Raw genomic sequence first — 21,443 nt, 5'->3', positions numbered from 1 at the left:
CTCCCGCTCTCACCCCCGATGCCCCTTAACTGCTGGTCCTCATCTGGAATGCTTTCCCCCTCTGTCCACCCGGAAAGCTCCCTCTCTTCTCCGGGGTCAGCCCAAACTCCAGCTCCTCCAGGAAGACTTCCTGTCTCCACGACAGGCCCAGACCCTCCCTCTGCCTCGGAGTTCCCTGCACAGGGTGCAAACATCGTTTCATCAGCTGCCATGTTGCAGTCTCCGGGCATGACATGGTCATGGGGAGGGCCCGGCACACGGCATTCATTTCATGAATGAATGAACGAGCAAGTGAATGAATAAATGAATGAACGAGTGCACAGGCAACTCTGAACCCCTCCCCGCACAGTCTGGAGCAGGAGATGCAGAGCCCAACTCACGGGCTCCACCCGAGGTCGGCGGGGTTGATGTACAGGATGCCGGCTCGGGAGACGGTGGCCGGTGTGGCCGTCCTCAGGTGGCTGATCTCGAACACCAGCCGCATGGTGCGGTTCAGGGGGATGCGCTCGTTGCTGGCCAGGGTGAGGACCTAGCGAGGGACACAGGCCGGCGGGTTTCAGCTGCCTAGGCCCCCTCTGTCCAGAGGTTGTCTTGCGGCAGCATCTCAGAAGAGGAGGAGGAAGTCTGGGACCCCACACCTCTACCAGCCCCCGACCAGCTTCACTAACCTAGCGTCTCTCCGCCTTCCTCACTGCCAGCACCCCCTCGCCCCACCCACCCCGGGGCCACGGAGAGTGTCCAGACGTCCAGACACGTGTACCACGTAGGACCTCACTTTGGTGCTAAACTTGCCCTTTGGAATCACGACCCCTCCCCTTCCCCGGGAATTCTGGGCTTCCCTCCTCCCCCGGGACTGAGAATCACTTTCTCAAAGACCTGTGGCATTACCTACGAGCCCCCCTCCCCCACGTCACTGCGGTTCTGGCTCTGGGTTGGGGGCTGCTCTGGGCCCCACGACCCCCGCACCTTGTTGTCATCCATGACGGTGTTGAGGGACTCGATCCACATGGGGTCTATGTCCCCGTCCAGGACGATCCACTTGGGGCCGTCGTGAGTGATGTTGGCCAGGTCCCGCATGACGGTGGAGAAGAGGCCTGCGGGCAGGGGCTGCGCTAGGCTCCCCCGTCTCTAGGGCGGGGTGGACAGCAGCCCAGGGGCTCTCCGGAGCCCCAGGAGCCGAGACCTACCTTCTCCCTCCCAAACCCGGACTCTCTCAGAGGTGCCTGACTTCAGAGGGACAGAGGCGGCCCCCAGACCTGAGGGGGCCTGGCTCATTTCCCGCCCTTCTCCTGACCCTGCGGACCCTCCTTTACGCTCCGACCTGACCTGCAGCCCCAGCCCCCGAGTCTGGTCCATTTCTCAGGTTCAAAAGCCCCAAGCGGAGCACTGCCTCCCCGCCCAGCACGCCACCCCTTCACTCATTCCCTCCCGTCTTCATTCGCTTAAATGTTTGCCAAGGACTCTTGAAGCGTCAGGCTCAGAGCAGGGGGCTTGGGGTCAATCGAAGCCCCTGCCCATCCCACAGAGCTCGCTCCCCAGTGCAGGAGAAACACAGATACACCTGCAGAAACAGATGTGTCTGAGAAAAAGCAGGGGGAGGGGCAAAGGGGGTGTGGGGGCAGGGATCCTCTTGTAGGGGGCACTGCAGAGAGCCTCCCCACGCCCCCATCCAGGAGCAGGACACTCGGAAGCTGGGGTGGGGGTGGGTCCCCCGATAAGCAGCGCAGTCCCGCTTCTCCCCTCCTTTCCGGTGCCCCTCCCTCCACCGGGACCACCCTTGGGCCCCCCACCTTCCCTTTCTTCAGTGCCCCGAGTTCCTGTCGTGAAGCGCAGTCTGATCAAGCCCCTTCCCCAGGGAAACACTGTTCCCAGCGCCCCCGGCTCCAGCCGGCCTTCCTGGGCTCACCTCCTGTGGGCCCATCTTGGGGTGGGGGCCCCTCTCCCCCCGGCCCTGCTGGGGGCGGGTCTGCCGATGCGCAGCTTCCCGGACCCCTCCTGCCCAGCGGAGCGGAGCAGCCTTCCCCCTGTGAGCTCGCTGTTCTGCCCCGGCTCCGTGATGACGCACCATGTGTGTTCGGAGGCCCCTCAGCCCAGTACGACCTGCTGACGGTCTCCGTCGGGCCGGCCAGGCACGGGGCAGAGTCTCAGCGTGTGTTCACCATGCAGAATTAAGTGCGCGGCGAGGACCCAGGCCCGGGACATCCGCTGGGGACCCCTCCCCGCTGGGGCCCGTTAGAGAAGACCCACTGGTTACCATCTTTCCATTCCCTGGTCGCTGGGTTGATGATACCAAAAAGCTCGTCACAGGTGACGGCCTTCGGGTCCAGGTCCACGGCCACTGGCTTCCTCTTGAGGTTCTGGTAGGTCTTGTTCAGGGACTTGAGGACCTGCCCCGGGGTTTGGGGAGGTCACTGACGGGGGGCGCTGGGGCAGCCACGGCCCCCGTCCAAGCCCTGCACAGGGCCCTCGGGTGACCCACAGCAGAGCTCCCCCGGGGGACCCGCACTGCTCTGGCGGCACACAGGTGCGTTTGCGTCCCCAAGCCCGGTCCTCGGGGGTGGCCAGCACGGTGTGGTCATTCCCACCTGTGCTCAGCGGAGGGCGGCCGAGAATTCCTGAACACTAACAGGGCTGAAAATGCCCACTGGTGCCCCACAACCACAGCGGCGTACGCTTGCTGGAGAACAGAAATTCAAGGGAAGAAAGCCACCCTGAATTCCCCCACCCAGAGGACGGGCTTTTTAAGGACATTTCACACGGATACGCGTGGAGACGGACACACACTTACGCATCCTTTTTAAGAGAACAGGGTTCAGACAGTGTCCGCCTTCTCACAATGACGTGCTGTGCGTGCCCCCCACGTTACTAGTCTTTGGAAGTGACCTTTAACAATAACAGTGCGGTGGTCCATCCCGTGGGTGTCTAGCTGAACACTTGGCTGGTTTAGAATTTTCCGGTGTTGCAGATATCAGTAACACTAGCTGCCACCACCCTCTGCTCTCCACCAGGCCCAGGCAATGGCAGGGGGCAGGGGACAGCAGGGTGGTGGGTGGGGACAGCAGGGTGGGAGGGGGCCGGGCTGCAGAGAGGTGGGTGATTAGTGTCGAGATGGAAGAAGCAGGGAAGAGGACGTCCCAGGAGAAGGGCCTCATTGATGGGACTCAGGGTCACCTCCTCGTCTGCCGGCCCAGCCCCCCAGCCCATCACAGCCCCCTTCCCTGCCATGACACACCTCAGGCCCAGGATGCACCGGGGACCCTGTGTCCTCCGGGGCAGGACGCACCTGCGACTTGCCGCTGCCCGCGTTCCCGATGACGAACACCGAGTGTCGCACCTGCAGCAGCTCCTCCAGCTGCACCACCTTCAGCACGAAGCTGTCCTCCGCCTGCAGCTTGAGCTCCAAGATGCTCTGCTTGATGACCTGGGGGGGACGGCATGTGGAGGGGGGCGCCGAGCTCACCGGCCCGGCGGGGCCGTCAGGAGGGAACAGCGGCCCTGCCTGTGGGGCTGTGAACGCGTCCTGCGTGGACGACATGGAGACCTCCGTGCGGGGTGTGGGTTCGCCCAAAGCCCTTCCAGTTCCTCTCCCGACCCGCCAGTGTTGAGAGCACGGCTGGAGAGGCAGCCTGGGGCCTCGGTGACCATCGCCGGCTGGCAGATTTGGCCACTACCCCAGTGTGGTTCCTGCCACGTAGGTACCCATCTGACGTGTGGTGGAAAGAGACACCCGTGGTAGGAGGGAAGCCCTGGTGTGGCTTCCTGGCCCGTGGTGACCCTGGCAAGTACCCACCTTCTCAAAATTCAGGTCCCGTTTCCGAGGCACGTCCAGGGCAGGGAAGAGGTCTCCGATGAGCCCCATGAACACAGGCAGGTCATCAGTGATGATCTTGGGGATGTTGAAGTCCCTGAGTGCCCTCATCAGCACCTGGTCCTCTGCCCGGCTGGGATCACCCCTCTTCAGGGAGCCGGCCACCACCAGCACAGACTTGATGGCACGCAAGCCCCAGTCGTAATGATCCTGGGGGGGGTGGCAGGGGCAAGCAGTGGGCACAGGCCTGGGGGTGCTGGGACCAAGGCTGCCTGCCTCCAGCCCTGTAGGCCCAGGACACCATCACACCCACCTGCTTCGAGAGCAGCTCTTTGCACAAGGTGTAGAGGGTGATGAACTTCCTGGCCAGGAGGCGGGCTTCCAGAAAACCCTCAGCCACCAGCATGATCTCGCATATCAGTTCAAAGTCAGGGACCACCATGGCGCAGGGTCTAGGGGGGAGTCAGCAGGGTCCGCCTTGGCTTCTCTGCCTCTTCCACCCATACCCCCACCTGCCCCTTGCTCCCTGGGTGCACGCCTCACTGGCCAGGAGGACCACAGCATCACTGGGCAAGGTTCTAGGGGCGGAGCCGGGTTCCCAGCCTCCCAGCCCTCCCCTCCCCCTCCCCCCTCACTTGTTCCTCCTACACCCTTTGCAGGGGGGTCTCCAGGCCCTGCATCCCTTCACTCGACTCCTTTGAGTCACCTGAGCCCAGGCTTCCTTGTCTTGTACCGATTAGCAGGTTGCATCTGAAATGGGACCTCCACCCCGAGGAGTCGGAAACTGGGAAGGCTGCCGTCTACCCTCAGGGAGGCTCTGGCTGCCCAGTCCCTCTCCCTGGGCACCTGTCTCCAGACTCCTCCTCTCCCCCAGCCTGCTCTGGGTCAGTCTCGCCTTGACGCCCCCACCCGCACACCTGAACAAGGCCTTTAGGTTCTCGGGCAGCTCCGTGCGGCCAGCGTAGCCAGGGTTCATGGTGATGAAGAGGCCGACAGTGGGGATGAGGCTAATCATCTCTCCCAGAAAATTAAACGTTTTCTTCTTGGCTCGAATCGCGTCTTGGACACACTTCACCTAAGCAGGTGGCACAGGGACACATTCACGGGGGGATGACCAGCCTCGGCAGGCTAAAGCACATGGCTGTGATCTCTTTCCCAGTTAAACTCTGAATTTCAGTACAACTGTAGATGCACACACAGCTGTAGGAAAGGACGCAGAGGAGGAGACCCTGCGTGCCCCGGGGTGACCGGAGGGAAGCTCCACAACCAGACAGGACAGGACGCGGAGACCACGGGCACTCCCATGATCTCGAGGTGGTGTCACTCTCCACAGAGCCGCACCCACTGCTCCCCCACCCTGCCCTCCCCCGAGCCTCCGCAGCCACTGATCTGTTCCCATGTCTGTGATTCTGTCTTTCGTGAGGGTGACTAGCGGGATCCTAGGGTATCTAATCTGAGACCCCCTGGGGGGGGTTCCTCCAGGTCGTGGCTGTCCCGCCTCGGTACCCAGCGGGGCCCCACCCCCACCGTTTGGTGTGCCCCGTTCCTGCTCGGGCAGCAACCCGTGGGAGGGCTGATTAGTAGCCGCCCCCGACATCGGTCTTCAGAAAGTCGGCACCGGGTCAAATCTGAATTCAGGGGCCATGAGCACCGTGGGGGCCTCCTGGCTGCTGAGCAGCTGCAAGCCTCCAAGCCACCACTGGAGGGCGCCTAATGTTCATGTTTAAGGCCTGACCTGCGCCTCCCGCTTTGGAGCAAAGCTGCCTGGCTGTCCTGGACTTTCCTCCCAGACCAGGCTGCAGGGTGGTGGGCTGGGCTAGCGGTGGGACCCCTCCCCTCCACGTGGAGTCTCTCCTAAGCTGTTCCAGCTCCCGCTCCACCCTGTGAGTTAACTGGGCTCTATGTAAATATTCTGGGGTCTGTGCACCGCCTTTTGGGGGAGCGGGGGTCCGCACTGCCCATGGGTCTGGGGACACTGGCCGCCCTCATCCTCTCTGCCTTACTGGCCTTCGGCCCCAGGGACAGCTCAGTGTCTGTGTCTAAGGAGGGAAACGACAGGGGAGGAGGCCAGCTACCCACATCCACTGCTAAGCCTGCCAGTAAACCCACTTCACAGGTTAGAGAATGGAGGCACGGAGAGTCTAAATAAAGAGCAGAACTACAGTTAAGTTGGTAAATTTCAATCAGGCTCCGCACCCAGACCGCGGGTCCTGGGTGGCCGGTGGGCTGGTTTCACCATGCCCACACCCTCCTCTGCTCCTCCCGCCTGCTCAGTGTGACCAGAGGGGCTGTTCAGCCTGGCTCCCCGGCCTTGCCTCACCTGTGGTCTACAAGGGTGGCCCCAGGAAGCCTGTATTTACTCATTGACCGTGGGAGTGGAGGGAGGGGTCTCAGTGCCATTAGCAACCCGATTTCCCCTTCCTTTTGGAATATCAAGGTCGAACTGGACCTCGAAGATGTTGGCCCATCTTACCTGAGAAAGCCCAGCAGTTCTCAACGCCAGAACAGTTAAGAACCTCTGTGCTTAAAACACGTGGGGTGGGGCCCACTCGGGTGACTTTAAGGAGCAGGGGTCATGCTGGGGTGGGCTGCTCCCTGTATCTGAGAACCCTGCTCCACACTGTCCTCACTGTGGGTCCTGCATTCTGTCACGAGTGTTCCCAAAATACCCAGGCATATTTCCTCCCTCCTTCCAAGCTCCCTGTCTAATAAACTTCTATGCATCCTTCAACGCCCAACTCCACTGGCCACAGAAACAAAACCCACTGTCCTGGTCCCCTAAGCAAGATTAATTACCCCTGGTCTATATTCGGTTACACATATGCCACCGTGTCCGACTGTTTCCCTCCCACATGCCCAGCCAGGGTGCGAGTCCCCAGAGGGCAGGGCTGGGGTCAGGTTTGTGCCACATCCCCACTCCCGGAGGCTGGCCCTACAAGGAAGCTGATGAGCCCTGGGCCCGCAGAGCAGTGAGTCCCCATACATGCCCCAGAGACCGCGCAGCTCCTACCTGCACGGCAATCACCGACAAGACCTCCACGGAGATTCGGTTAAACTCATCAAAGCAGCCCCAGGCTCCCGTCTGGGCCAGGCCCTTGTAGATATTCCCACAGGACTAGAACGGGTGAGATGGGAGAAGCGTGCGTGGGAGACCCTGCGGGGAAGCCTCCCCTGGCCCCGCCAGCCTCACCCGCAGGCCCGTCCACGGCCCCTGGACCGGCGGTCAGCTCGGGAAGGCTGGGGCCCTCGGAAGGCTAAAGGCAGGACGTCCGCTCCCCCAGAAGGGTTAGTGCTGCACAAGGCCGGGTGCCAGGAAGAGCCCATCCTTTCCCCGTGACGCCCTTGGCTCCCAGTCCCTCCCTGGGATGGGGGCTTTGCCTGGGCTCGGATAAGCACGCTCGTGTCAAGTTCAGCCCTTGCCTCTTTCCCAGCATGCAAAGGGGGAGGCTGTGGTCTAAGGCAGGGCGGAGGGACTCCAGATCCCAGCTGGACAATCACGATGATTCTCCATGGGCAGGGCAGGGCAGGGCAGGACGCTTGAGGCTGGGGCTGTCCACCCTGGGAGCCTCTGCCAGACACACTGGTCATGCCCAAGAGGCCCAGCCTCCCAGGAAGGTCAAGGCCGCCAGGGGGGTGCAGCTGCTCAGCCCGCCTGTCTGGTGGACGCCATCAGCAAACTGGGGAGCAGGCACCTCCCGCCCAGGGTCGGCCTGCAGTGTCTAGACACCTAGAGCTCCCTTGGGGGATGGGGGCTGCGGGCTCCTGGGGGAGGGGCTGTCTGGGGTCCTCCCCACCTACCTTGTAGTCCATTTGCTCCGAGCAGTTGAAGACGTAGACCATGGTGCCCAGGGCTCTGCCCAGGTCCTTGGTCGTCTCCGTCTTGCCGGTCCCAGCGGGGCCAGCGGGGGCTCCACCCATGATCAGGTGGAGGGACTGGGTCAAGGTTATGTAGCACCTGCAAGGGACCCCTGGTCACCTCGTGGGTGGCAGCCCCACAGCTGCCGGCTTTCTCTTTCACTGTGCTTCAGTGACACCCACCATGCCCCAAGGAGGCGCCAAAGGGAGCAGGCTGGGAAGGACCCATGATGGGCCCAAGGAGCAGGCCTGAGGGGCAGAGGCCGCTCCAACAGTCACACAACAGTCACATCACGTCCACTGAGGGTTCGCTCTGAGCAGCGTCTGCTCTGAGTGCTTTTTTTTCCTTAAATAATTCACCTGACCCCCCACAAGCTCCTGGCACTCGTAAAACATCGTCCCCACTCCACAGGCCCTCAGAGACGCTAAGCAACAGCCCCAAGGCCACACAGCCGGCGTCGGAGCACGGGAGTAAGAGCTCAGTCCTCAAGGCCGGGTGCCTGGCTGGCGGCAGGGCTGAATCTGAACCCAGGTCCCTGGACCCTTCAGCCTCAGCAGGTGACTCGTGGGGAAGAGCCCCGAAGAGACGCGCGGTCTCCCTCCCCTGCGTTAAGGGCGGGCGTGAGGGTGGCCGGCGCGTGCCCACCTGTCGGTGAGCGGGGTAATGACGAGCCGCGGCGTGTTGCCCAGGTACTCGTACGAGTACTGGATCTGGGCGTCACAAATGTTGGCGAAGCAGTGCCTCCTCTCCTCGTCCCAGCGGTGCCGCAGCTGGGACTGCCAGGTGAAGGCCTGGGCGCTCTCCACCTGCAGGGTGAAGGCCCGCTGGCCGCCAGGCTGGACCTGACCCCGGGGGTGCGCACCACTCCCTGCTCCTCCCGCAGCGCCCACTTCACCCGAACAGCGGGCACCTCTAATCAGGCTGCTGGTCTGATCACTTACCAGGGGTGAGACTACGGGACGAAGGGGGGTGAGGGGGGCTGCCGCTGCCAGGAACAGTGTCCCTCCCCACCACTCAGGAAGCAGCAGTAACGACCCCGGCTCCGGGCCCCTCCCCGGAGCGCGTGCCTTAGCCACGATCATCTTGGCGACCACATCCCGGGCATGGACGTCGATGGTGCAGATGGTCATGATTTTCATCCTGTCCCCGGCGCTGAGGTTTCCAATGAGCAGGGTGATGAGGGCGTTCAGCTGACTGATCTGCAGAAGCAAAGGCGCCTTGGCTGGGACACCGCCCACAGGGTGGCCTCCGGGCTGGGCAGGCCCCCCGGGGGCTCTCGGTTGGGTAGGGAAGGCCCCTGGCGCTCTTGTTCATAACCGTGAAACACAGAGGGTCTCGGTATCCCCCAGCTGGAGGTGGGGAGAGCTGTGCAACAGGGCCCTGACGGAATACCAGGGAGCCACTAAAAATGGTGAAGAAGAAATTCTGATGCCCTGGAAGACCAAGTGAAGACAGGATTTTAAAGCACGTGGATGGTTTCTTTTCACCTAGGAATCAATTACATGCACACAAAGGACTGGAAGGTTAGATGAGAATTTGTCCACAGCGGTTCTATCTGGGTGGTGAGGTTTTGTGTAGCTTTCCCTTTTGTTTTAAAATTTTATCTTTAGTTTCTTAATTTGTAGCCAAGAGTCTTTCTAAAAATTAAACTAAAAAGGAGAAATTAAGGCCACATTTTTCTAAAGGGGTTACTCTCGGGCAGTACAATCGTTTGCAGGCGGTAGTGGGGGGTGCCAACGTGTGGCTGCTTGTGACCGAGAACCGGCAACTGCACGAGCTGAGGCCACGGAGGCAGGTCTTCGGGCGGACACGGGCCCACGCACCTGCTTCTTGTTGTAATCTTTGATGGCGTTTTCGTATCCTTCCTCCAGCCTCGAGAACGCCAGGCCCACTTCGGTGGTCCACCAGATCTGGGTGCACGTGAGGGCGATCTGAAAACAGAGGGGGCCCCCCAGGTGCCCCCGCGTGAGCATCACCCTCTGTCCGGCGGAAGAGTTCACACCAGTAAGGTGGCTGTTCTCCGCTGAACCATGGTTAACCCGGGACCGGGGAGCGCCGTCCACCCGGGCCCCTGACCTGCGCGGGGTAGTCAAAGATCCACTGCTCCCTCGGCTTCTCCTCGTATGTCACCACGGCTTCCGGGATCTCGTGCCGCAGGGTGGCACACATTCGGTCCAGGACCCGGTTCAGCCAGACTTCCACCTGGGGATGGAGCCACGTGGACCAGAGAGGCCGTGAGCACACCTGGTCCCGACAGCTTGCTTTGTCATTTCAAACAATCAATGACTGTCATCGCCACCACAGTCATCCTGGGGGTAGAGATGCCAAGGCTTCGTGGAGCGGGGCAAAAGACCCACTTGACAGATGGGGTCAGGAAGCCTGGCTCTACCCCGCAGAACTGGCTGCCCTGCGCGTCTGTGAGCAGTAACTTTCTAAACAGAAAAGGGAGAGGGATTCAGAGGAAACTCTAGAGGAAAGTCTACGTCCAAGCCCCCGAGGTGGTGCCCATGTTTGGAGCCTCGGCATCCATAGCCCGGGCCCCGCCGCCCAGTGTCCCCGGCGGGTTCTGATTGGTGGATCCCCACTTGCCCCTCAAGTGCATCATCTCAGGGGCTGAGATCGTCATGATGGCAAACCTGTCAACAAGCCTTGTGTGTATTTTAAACTATGAACCTTCAACTGACCCCTGCTTGGGGGGAAATACCCAAACGGGACAATCGGGTCGGTTTTCTTGTTCAGAACAACCCCAGTGCAGGTGCAGCTCGCTGGAGTTCGTTGTGTCCGCAAGGAGTTAAGTGCGTGAAACGAATCTGAACAAACTGACGGATGAGGCCTGTCACTGCCCCGCCAGCCCCGCCAGCCCCGCCAGGCCGGGTGCTCCGCAATCGGGCTGTGGAAGCTCAGGTGTTCTCACGTGAGATTTTTTTCCCTCCCAAGCTGACTTACCTCTGAATTCTGTTTTGCTTAGGCTAATATCAAGATCGATTCAGGTGCTTGATCAGTACTTGGCCAATGAGACGGGCAGAGGGCAGAGGGCAGCCAGGAAGCTTGCCGTCAGCCTCCTGGGCTGGGGAAGCTGGAAATGGGATTGGGGCTGCCCAAGGGAAGGGGGCCCCTAAATCAAAGCGATAAGGCAATAATGCTGAACAGGGATTAGAACCTGGCAGTTCAGGTGTGCGTGGCCCCCTTCTAAGCAGTCCCCTTGGCATTAATGATAATATAGTTTCACCGGCATTAGTAAACCTCTCTGTCCATCCCCACTCCCCCTCCCTCTCCTCCTTTCTCTTCTTTATTTGTTTCAAGACACACCGCGTACTATGTGAGCAAGGCTGTGCTAGATATTCTATGAAGACCTTCTTCAAGCATTTGTTCTGAGAGGCAGAGGAGAGAGGGACGGTCCTGTCCGAGGCCACATGGCCCAAACGCATGCGGCCCTGTCATCTGGGTGGCAGTGGGGCCTCCGTCCCTTCGCCCTGGGACTTGCACACACTCACCTGCCCCGAGAGGTCACACTCCTGATCAAAGTCCACGTACTCGTCCTCCTTGCTGTACATGCCCAGGCCGGACTTCAGCGGCTGCCCGGAGGTGTCGAGCTGGAACTTCAGCTTGCACAGGCTGTCGAAGAGCTTGGACAGGTGGCGGCTCACCTGGGTTGAGGGGGTGGTAGGGAAAATCGCCTCATTTTGCAACCAAGGGGGTTCGAAGGGGGATGCACGCAGCCCGAGTTATCCTCGGCAGTTTTAAACTTTTTTTTTGGCTCAGACCCCCTCCTTTTCTGATCAACATTAACTAAACATGCTTAAGCAACAAAGGGAAGAAGCAAACACTGCTCTCAGGCGGGACCAGAAGCCAGCACCCTAGAGACAAACCCCAGTTCCTGAAGATCTCTCTCCTTGAGGAGGCTCTGTCCCTGAGGCAAGCGCTCAGACCCTGAAGTGCAGGCCAGCCTTGCGGCCCCTCCTTGTGCGCCCGCAACTTCATGCTTAAGAAGGAGAGTCGTTTCTCCTTCTCTCCTTCAGAACGGGAGCCTCAGAGGAACTTCTTTTCTTCCCGGCGCCTGGGATTTATTGGGATGGGCCAGGTGGCGACCTTGTGTGTGGGCGTGTCATTGCGAAACAGCGTGTCCCTAAGCCCCTGGCATCCACCCCGTTTCGCAGAGGACGAAGATGAGGGTCAGGAGGGTGAGGGCAGGATCCGGGGCCAGGCCCGGTCTTTCTGTCAAGGCTCCTGGGTGGCTTCTGGTGTGGACTACACGACCCCGTGGAGGTCATACAGGGACATCTGCAGACAACATCCCAGGGCCACCCAGACACAGGGCCAAGCACGGCCCGCCTGGAGGCTGGAGCTTGCACCTGAAGTCGGCCTGTTTTCGGAATGTCGGGGGCCCGCCTACCTCCACAGGGTCATTCCCGTTGGACAGAATGTCTAGGAGGTCAGCCGAGGAGACAAAGTAGAACCTTGGGAAAGCCAGTCTTTTCGTCTCTAAGTGTTCGGCCAAGGCCTTTTCGCACACGGCCAAGCTGTGGGGAGGGAGGAGACGAGGCTGCCGAGTCCTGCTCTGCAGAGCGTCTTTTCCAGCCCGTCCTGCCCGCATGCTGGACTGACAGCCCCGGAGACACCCAGTCTGTCCATAGCCCCAGCTTGCTTCAAACCTGCCAGCCCCACATACCGGCTCTCTGGCAGCCCCTGACCTCGCAGGCGTTCCTAGAGAGGATGGGGTGTAGCTTAATCTCTGTGGTTGTTGTTCCTCTGAGGCTGAAGGCCTGCTCTGTGGCTGCTGTGGCGGATGTGGCCAGGGAGGGCGAGTGCCTCAGGAGGGGGCGTGTTAATCCAGGATGGGGCCCGGGGCGGGGGCAGTTGCCCCATTCTGGCCAGCAGGGGGCACAAGACACGGGTTTCTGCCACAGCAAAGTCCTTCTGCTGGACAGGCGTGGGGACCCACCTCTTCTTCAGGGTCTCAAGTTTGTCGTAGAGGCCAGGGTTGTTGGTGGCTTCAATCACATTGGGCGTTTTCACTGCATCTTCCATCAAGGCCTGGGAAGAGAGAGGTCCCCCCGAGGCGTGAAAAGCCCCGTGGCCTCCAACGTCGCCGTTTCCGAAGGTGCCCAGGCAGGAGGGAGCGGGCTGTGCTCACCTTGAACTCCAGGTCGATGTCGTCGAAGCGCCTGGAGTCCTCCGGCAGCTGGGTGCGGATGTCCTCCGAGCCAATGAAGATGCTCTCCAGGTGGCTCCACGTTCTCTGCACCTCGAACCAGATGGAGATGACCGAGTCCGCCGTGGACAGCTTCTGCTGCCAGCTCGTCACCTCCTGCAGGAAGTGGGACAGGTACTTGGACGTCATCAGGTTCTGCAGCTGCACCTGGTTGTCCTCCAGCGTCTCCACCAGCACCTCGTCCGACTTGAGCATCATGGTGCCGGTCCGCGGGTGTGGCTCGTGCTCAAACTCCATGGCGGACCAGGTACTGTCCAGGGCTTTCAGCACCTTCGGGGGGACGGAACTCAGGTCAGACAGCGTCTGGCTTGAGGGGCGGAGAAGCACCCAGGGTTTCCTAAAACGTGGAAGGAAGCCCTGCTTTCAGAAAGCCCCAGTGCTCACACCAACGTTATTCATAAGGCTGACAGGTGGAAGCAGCCCAAGGGTCCGTGAATGGGTGAGCGGATAAGCACGATGTGTCCGTACAATGGAATGTTATTTGGCCACACAAAGGAATGAAGCACAGACCGTGCTACAAAAGGAAGGAAACTTGAAAACATGCGCAGTGAAGGAAGCCCTCATACTGTGTTGCCTTTTATACAAAATGGCTGGAACAGGTAAACCGATAGAGACAGAAAGTGGGTTAGTGGTTGCCTAGAGCTGGGGGGGGGGCGTGGGAAGACAGGAGGGGGCCGTGATGGCTAGAGGGCACAGGTTTCTTTCTGAGGCGATGAAGATGTTCTAAAATTGACTAACAGGTGACGGGGTGCCTATCTGTAAATACGCTAAGACACTGAATGATACGCTTTAAATAGGTGAATGGTGTGGTATGTGAATTATAGCTCAATAAGGCTTTTTTTTTTTTTTAAGTGCCAATTTCAGCCAAAATGTGATCATTCAAACTCACAAAACAGGAGAGGAGAGAGATCTGAATTGCAAAGGAGTCCTCCAGGGTTTGCCTGTGTCCTGACGCAGCCCTGGGGACCAGCCGATGGCCAGCCCTCCCGCCTCCCTCCTTCAGCATCTCAGAAGAGGCAGAGGCAGCCTGGACCACAAACCACACATCAAGGATGCTCCGTGGAAGGGGAAGGGAGTTCAGGCTGGCTTCACACGCACACACGACTGCGTGCAGGAGATGGCTATAGCCAGGAATTGCCCACCTGCCCCACTAATAAATTCTGGAAATATTTTACAAACGTTCTGTCACAGGCTGGGTAAGGGAAGGCCCACCGAACTTCGCCTTCATGTTAAATGACCACTGGACCCCAGGGGAGAGGAGAGACTCGTGGACGTTGGGTTGGTGGGTCCGAGTCAGCATCACCCCGTCCAGAACGGACTTCGCTGACGACAGGGGCTACCTTCTCCATCCCGGACTCCTTCACGGCCTTGTCGACAATGTTCCGGACCTCGTCCTCGTATCTGTGTAGGTTCAGCTGGAGTAAATCTGCCAGGGTGGTCTCCTCGGACATTTTAAATTTCACCTACGGGGAAAGAAACAGGCACCTTCCACATCAACAGGTCACCTGTTCTCCAGGGGAGCGACGCCTCTGTCCTTCAGGGAGAGGCAGGTGAGCGAGCGGCCCAGGCTGCAGAGGGGGCAGGTGGGCTCCGTGACTTGGGCAGGTCACTTCTCCAACCCTTTCCTCTCCTCCCTGTGGAAGTGTGTGACTGCAGAGCCCTCTTGTAGTGGGTTGAAAAGTGTCCACCCCCCACCACAAGTTCACGTCCGTCTGGACCTCAGAACATGACCCGATTTGGAACCAGAGCCTCTGCAGCAGTTAAGGATCGTGAGATGACATCATCCCGGGTCAACTGCATGGGGTCTAAATCCGATGACGGGGAGTTCTTAGAAGAGAAAGGAGCGGGAGATTTGAAATGCAAAGAGGCCACGTGCCCACACAGGCAGGGACCGGAGGGATGTGGCCCCAAGCCAAGGCCCGCCTGTGGCCACCGGAAGCTGGACTGGGTCAGAGGGACCGCAGCCCTGCCGACTCCTTGATTTTAGACTTCTGGCCTCCAGGGCCAAGAAGGAATACGTTTCTGTGGTTTTAAGCAAGCCCCCGGCCCGTGGGCTTTGCTGCTGCAGCCGCAGGGCCCGACCAACCCCCTCAGGTGGCTGCTGCGATCATGACGGGTGCCGACGAGTCACAGGTACCATTACTCTAGTAACAACACCAGCTCCGTGCATGGAGTCCTCAGATCCCTCTTGCTGACACGTAGACAGACATGTCCTAGCCTGGGTCCTGAGCCCACCATGGAAACTGGTTTAACCTATGGGTGGAATCCAGTGTCTCTCTACCACGTTTGGGAAAATCCGCACCCCCTCAGGTCTCACTGAGTCCTCAGCGGTGCCCAATTCCCGGGACGCCTTAGCTGCTTACTGCTCGCCCCCGGGGGTCTCTCCCGGCCCCTGGTTGGGGCACACGAGCCTGCTGGCCCGTGGTCTCAGCACTCAGGTACTCAGGACAACCCTGCTTGTCTGTGTTTCTCTCCCCCAAGGCCCAGCCACACTCCATGTGCCCCTGAAGCCTCTCCGCTCCCTCCTCCCCTGGCCGGGGGGCCGCACCCGCTGTGCCTTTGGAACCAGCCCCAAACGCCCTGCCCGGCACTCCCAGTAACACTGCCCGTGCTGTTCCCTCTTCCTTCGCTTCCCTGAGAGTAGGGCCCTTGTCTTCTGTCCCCGCATCCCTGGCATCTATGTGGGGCCTCTGCAGAGGAATCGTTCAGCAGAGGACTCAAAAAAATTTTTTTTATAATTGAAGTATAGTTGGCTTGTCATGTTGTGCTAATTTCTGGGGACAGCGTAGTGACTCAGCCATGCTTATGTGTATATATTCCTTTTCATATTCTTTTTTGTTACAGGCTATTGTAAAGTGCCGACTGTGGGTCCCTGTGCTGTACGGTAGGAGCTGTTGTTTATCTATTTTGTATATAGAAAATTTGGGAAATTTGGCTGCTAGGATTCTGTGCTTCTGGGATACATGTTGGCCCGGGGAGCTACTCATCTACAGCAAACTTCCTGGGCCCCATGGACGTGCACCCTACAACCAGAACTGGCTGCGTGACTTGTGGGGCCCAGTGCAAAATGAAAATTGTGGGGCCCTTTGTTAAAAAATTATTAAGAATTTCAAGACGCCAAAGTATTCAACCCAGCGCCCCGAAGCCCCGTGGGATGGCGTGGGGAGCGCCCGGCTTCGTGGGTGGCAGGCCTGCCCGCCCGCAGCCAGCGCCCGAGCAGCGTGCCCTCCTCCCGGCCACGCGCGGTACCTGGGTGGCCTGCATGAGCTGCTGCCAGTGGCGGTCGCGGATGGCGGGGTTCTGCAGCTCGCTCACGGCGCGCAGGGACGTGATCATGTTCTTCACGGTGTTGTCCAGCCCCACGAAGGCGTCCCAGCTCTTCATCTCCTTGTCCAGGGACCGCACGTCCTTGGCGAACTTCTTACAGTCAATGTCCATCTGCTCGACGTTGATGTCCCTCCATTTTGTGGTCTTCCAGCCATCGATGCTGGTGTTGACCTGCGACGAGGACACCCGCTGTCTCCTCTTGTTGGGGATGGTTTGGGGAGGCGCCTGGGTTACTTTCCCACCACTGCTCTCGGGGAGCAAAATCCAGTGAGGAGTACTGAGAACCAATAACAGAGTTTGGTAAAGTGGGTGGATGCAAGGGAAAGAAAAGAAACAGTTGTATCATAAAGGACTCAACTTGAAAGTCAGCAGTTAAGACAGATTCTGGAAAAATGTGGGCCTTGTCACGTCCCACCAGGACCCAGTTTCTTGGTGCCACGGAACTTGCCTCAACCGGTGAAACGTGAGTGACACCTGACACTCTAGGGGGTAGAAGCATTTAACTGCCCAATGCTCGACACACGATTCCCTTTGCCTGCCTTGCCCATCATGGAAGCACGTGTTGAATTGCTCAAGGGTTTCTTGGAACAGGAGTGTGGACTTTGCATGAACCAGAGATACGTTTTTTTGGCTAATGAATCAGATTTTTTTTTTTTAGGGTTGTTTGTTACTGCAGAGTAACCTAGCTTATACCGACTGATAAAAATATGCCAGAAGAAATTTCACAACAGGATGAAACAAGGCACAGGAACCACTGGGGGCAACTCCATCGGGGTGCCAAGAATGCCATGAAGCTGTGGTCTTTAATCCCGTGTGGGCTGAAAATGGCTGTGAAGCTGGAAGGGCTAGTCTGAGGGGGAATGAGAGGTGGTTGACACGGGCTTGAGGAAAGGCCTGACCTTGACAGACATCCAAGTCAGATGAAGACAAACAGTTGGGACATTTACGAGAGATTTATCTTGAAGATCCCAAGACTGGATGTGGAAATCCCCACAGGAATCAGTGGCCCTTTCTGGTAGTTTTAAGTTGCTTCTGGAACTTGTTATCACAAAAATGTCCTGGCTAGCTTGTTTTGGAGAATTCTTCTTGAAACACCCTGACCGTAAACGCTTGTCTCCTGGGAATGGTAACCTGTATTCTGGAGTTCATCAAGGGAAAGTCCTATTCCGATTTCACCGACTGTGTTTCTGTAATGTCCCTCCTATACAGGAGACGTGAATTCAGTCAACTGCAGGGGGAAAAAGATATCAAGAGGCTTGACTGGTTCTCTCTCTCCAGGGGTGGCTGGGATGCAGCCTGTGGCTCCAAAGACTGCCCACCCCACCCCCACCCCCCGCCGACCAGGTAAGAAACAGGTAGACTCGCATGGTCAGAATGAAGACATTTACAATAGTTTACTATGATGTAATGAAAAATAAAATCCAGGAAGAGGCAGAGCCTGCTCTGGGTGGGGACACTGAATACTGCCCACAGGGCGATTCTCCCCAGACGAGCTCACAGAGCAGACTGAGTTCTCTTTACTGTCTGAAGAGCTTTCTTGTGGAGGGGAGAAGGAACTGACAGAGGTTCTGAAGTTCATTCAAGAGCATAAGCCAGAAGAGCTGAATTATCTTTGAAAACAGGAGCACAGGGGAGAGAGACTACGCTAACAGGCGTGCACCGGCGACCCACAAAGCCTGGATACCGCAGAGTGATGCTTCCCACCCTCTCCTTCTAGAAGAAAGGGTGCCCCCATCAAAGTGGCTGTCACCACAGGATCCCGGGAGCATCCCCTCTTGGTGCTGGGAGCCGTGCCTGCAGAGCGCCCCACCCTGACCCTGGGCACCCTTGGCGTTGACCCGCCCCACTCCCAGTCCCCCGAGGCCCCTTGCTGCCTCTCTCACCATGATGATCATGTCCCAGAGCTCCTTCAGCAGGCGGACCTCTTTGTGACAAGCCTTGAGCTGCTTGTAGTCTGGGACGGTGACTTCAAACAGGCTCCCGGACTTGCACAGCGCCTCCATGATGCCTTCCATGGCCGCAATGCTCTTTTGTTGCTGCAGGGGAATGAAGAGGAAGCTGGTGAACAGGGCTGCCCACGTTTGGTGGAGCCTTCCCAGCCTCCCACCCCGCCACATCCTAGTAAACCTCAGAGCCACCGGCACGCTGTCCTCCAACCCCGAGTACAGAAGATGACAGCAAACTTCCCACCCAGGAGAGCAGTGCCCTCCCTGCCTGGCTTCTCATCTTACGGGAAGGTGACTCATCTCTGAGTGCAGGTGTGAGGACTGACTCTTAATGGACGTTGTATCAATGCCAGATTTCCTGACTTCCCAGAATTTCCCTAAGTTTCTCACTATATATATATATTTTTTTATCGTATTAAAACTTATATAAGTAATGCTGAATTGCCTTGAAAATTAGGGAAAAATTAGAGGGAAAAGCAGCAAAGAGGAGGTGGAAAAAGATTCAGCCTGAACCATGTCAGTACCACTTGCAGAGGGGGGTCCTGGGTGTGGACTTGGGCAGTGAGAACCAAGGGGGATACAGGTAAGGCTTGTCCGCCAGCTGAGCATAGCAGGTCAGGGAGGAGACTGAGTGCAAACCCTGGGGGACAGCCAACTGCAGACTGTGAACAGGATGGGGTCCTTGGAGAGGGAGGGGGCCGAGTGGCAGGGTGGGCTTGTGAGCTTACAGGATATTCAGATGCGGTGGGCTGTGGGCCTGGAGGGAGACCACGTGGGATGCCCGAGTTGACATGTACGTGCACAGTCAAACACACACACACACACGCATGCACACACGTGCACAGCCCCGAGGCCGGTCCCACCGGGCCTGTCTCTGGACTCACAAAGATGACAGCCTGAGAAAAGATCAGAAGGTGTCAGGGTCCCCACAGTGACTATGCCCTCTCATCTCTGGGCAAGAATACCTTATTCAGGGACTTGTACGGGTCGGGGTCACTGAAGCTGAATGGGGCTTCTTGTCTGAACTTCTCTCTGAACTCGTGCTGCTTGAGCTGCGGGAGAGACACACGGGCAGACACTGTCAGCGTCCCAGTGGGTCTGGGAGGATGTGCCCCAAGCCCCGCCCCACCAGAGCCCCGCCCTTATCCCGGCCCCGCCCCAGCCCCGCCTTACCTCGAACTGCTGGCACTTCCTCCTCAGGATGCTGACCTCATTGGCCTGCAGGGGCGCCACGTTCTGCTTCACCTGGATGGCCAGCTTCTTGGTGTTCGTCCACTGCTCCGGCAGTTCCTGCACAGGTGAAGGCCAAGGACCATTCCTTTTCCTGTTCTTTTCTGAACTCTCTACTGTGAAATAGTTACAGACTCAACGGTGAGTTGCAAAAAAAAAGCACAGAGTCCTGTGTGCCTTCCCCGCCCCCAGCCGCCTTCCGGGGGCGGAATCTTATACAGCCGTGGTTCAGTAGCCAAGCCAGGCAACCGGCGTCGGTGCTAACATCGGGCAGAGCCTGTCTGTTTTCACCCTGCGCTGTAAGCTGGATCCATGCGTACGTGTGTGTGCATGCGTCTTGGGCGTGTGGAGTCCTAGGTAATTTTATCTTACGTATAGATTTCTTGTAACCGCAGTCCATCATCAGAAGGAACTGCCTGCTCTCTGTATCTGCACCCACCACACCCTACCTGGACAGCCACCCACCTGTGCTCCAGTTCTATGATTTTGTCATTTCAAGAGTGGCTTGAACAATCAGATGAATTTTTGGATTTTCCAAGTTCCCCACACTCGGGCAAATGTTGTACTAATAATCGTAAAATATTTTTTTAAAATTTCCAGCCCACAAATGGACACTGTACTTTCTTTTGCGATTCACTAAGTCTCTGTCAGCAGTGGCACACCTCAAACGCTTACCCAAATTTTTATCAGAACCCCTTCCCTGTCCACGGCCCAGAACCCTGGGGGCCTGGCCACACACACTTCAAATCCCAGTCCCGAGGGGAGGGCACAGCTCAGGGGTAGAGCACGTGCTCAGCATGCGTGAGGTCCTAGCTTCACTCCCCAGCACCTCCGTTAAAAAAAAAACCCTAGACCTTAGCTGAGCCCTGGGCAGGGTGGCAGGGGCCAAACATAACACGCTCCAAAGCAGGGCCTGGGCAGCCCGGTGTCACCAAAGCCACTGACACACACTCCTGTCTTGCCCTCTGCTGTGGGGTCTTGGCCACTGGCTGGAGTCAGCACTTCCCCGCAGGGGGAGTGAGGCCAATGCGACTGGACACAGTACCAGTGCCAGCAGAGAAGGAGAGAGGGGGTGGAGGCAGCCAGACCTGGGAGGAGACTGAAACTCCAGGGGGGGGGGTGTCTGGGCCGCGGCTTCAGGACCCATCTTCTCTGTCCCCCCCCCGCCCCTCCTGCTCCCAGCCCAGCTGCACACACAGCTGCTCTGACACCAGCATTCTCTAGATTAGCTGTAAAGTACTGGGCGTCTTCAAGTCCCCTTCAAGCACCCTGCTGCGGCCTGTCTGTCCCACGTGGGGAGTGCAGCTGGCCGGCGGCCTTCTGGGTTGGGGGATTCTGAAAGCAGCTGCCCCACTGCCGTTCCGGGCTGCTGGCCCCATTCTGTCCACCATCCTTCGCGCCCAGGCTCCCGCTGCCCTCGGGGAGACGTGGGATGTGAAGGCATTTTTAATCCAATGAAACACCAATCAAGTCGAAGAACTGCAGGCCACCTCCCTGTCCCGTCCTCTCCGGGCAGCCTTCTCCCACTCCCCACCACTGTCCAGAAGGAGGCCTGGCCCCGCAGGCCTCGTGTCCCAACGGCCACCCTCCTCCGGCTGCACCCGCGGCTCCCGCTCCCGCGATGACGCAGCCCCGGCCCGTCTACCTGCAGCTTCGTGTGCACCTCCTCGGGCATCTCCTCCCCGTAGGACTTGAGCAGTTCGATGGTCTGCTTCAGGGGCTCGAACATGTTGTCGGTGGCCGTCTGCCTCTCCTTGACCTTCATCAGATGCCCCATCGCCTCCACGAGGCCGTCATAGTCCCCCTCCTTGACGGGCGTCGTCAGGCCAGCCCTGGCGACTTTCATGAAGGCTTCCAGGTCAGCAAGGCTGAGGGGTGAGAGGTGGCCGGTGACAGGCCTGCCCTCCCCTTCCCTGCCTGCACACACCCCGCGCCTCACCAGCTAAGCTGATGGGCGAGGCCCAGAGAGGCCTCAGTCGGGCCCCCGGATGGAGGAGCTGGACTGCAGCTCTCCCGGCCCCGCACCACCTGTCCCTGCACAGGTCCCTGTCCGCTCGTTTCACA

The 21,443-nt window shown here is 58.8% G+C and overlaps 1 protein-coding gene across 3 annotated transcripts in view; it reads right to left on the bottom strand.

Moving 5' to 3' along the window:
* The window catches only part of DNAH17 (dynein axonemal heavy chain 17), a 104,839-nt gene that overhangs the window by 48,204 nt on the left and 35,192 nt on the right, over nt 1–21,443 (bottom strand). For 2 of the 3 annotated variants that reach the window (XM_064495447.1, XM_064495448.1), the window contains 23 exons: nt 21,025–21,247; nt 19,323–19,439; nt 19,115–19,201; nt 18,087–18,239; nt 16,126–16,374; nt 14,217–14,339; nt 12,799–13,146; nt 12,607–12,698; nt 12,058–12,184; nt 11,159–11,311; nt 9,741–9,866; nt 9,488–9,595; nt 8,606–8,863; nt 8,310–8,470; nt 7,607–7,763; nt 6,819–6,923; nt 4,726–4,883; nt 4,122–4,260; nt 3,791–4,018; nt 3,284–3,421; nt 2,255–2,387; nt 967–1,094; nt 381–529 (listed from right to left, as the gene is read on the bottom strand). In XM_064495447.1, coding sequence (XP_064351517.1) covers nt 381–529; nt 967–1,094; nt 2,255–2,387; nt 3,284–3,421; nt 3,791–4,018; nt 4,122–4,260; nt 4,726–4,883; nt 6,819–6,923; nt 7,607–7,763; nt 8,310–8,470; nt 8,606–8,863; nt 9,488–9,595; nt 9,741–9,866; nt 11,159–11,311; nt 12,058–12,184; nt 12,607–12,698; nt 12,799–13,146; nt 14,217–14,339; nt 16,126–16,374; nt 18,087–18,239; nt 19,115–19,201; nt 19,323–19,439; nt 21,025–21,247 — 3,660 coding nt within the window. The remainder of the gene's footprint in view (nt 1–380; nt 530–966; nt 1,095–2,254; nt 2,388–3,283; nt 3,422–3,790; nt 4,019–4,121; nt 4,261–4,725; nt 4,884–6,818; nt 6,924–7,606; nt 7,764–8,309; nt 8,471–8,605; nt 8,864–9,487; nt 9,596–9,740; nt 9,867–11,158; nt 11,312–12,057; nt 12,185–12,606; nt 12,699–12,798; nt 13,147–14,216; nt 14,340–16,125; nt 16,375–18,086; nt 18,240–19,114; nt 19,202–19,322; nt 19,440–21,024; nt 21,248–21,443) is intronic. The other variant, XM_031469216.2, reaches the window with a different exon arrangement.

The sequence above is a fragment of the Camelus dromedarius genome, chromosome 16, assembly GCF_036321535.1.
Source record: "Camelus dromedarius isolate mCamDro1 chromosome 16, mCamDro1.pat, whole genome shotgun sequence".
Taxonomy (NCBI): domain Eukaryota; kingdom Metazoa; phylum Chordata; class Mammalia; order Artiodactyla; family Camelidae; genus Camelus; species Camelus dromedarius.
Note: the sequence above shows the minus strand (reverse complement) of the source record. Positions and strands in the feature narration are given on the sequence as shown.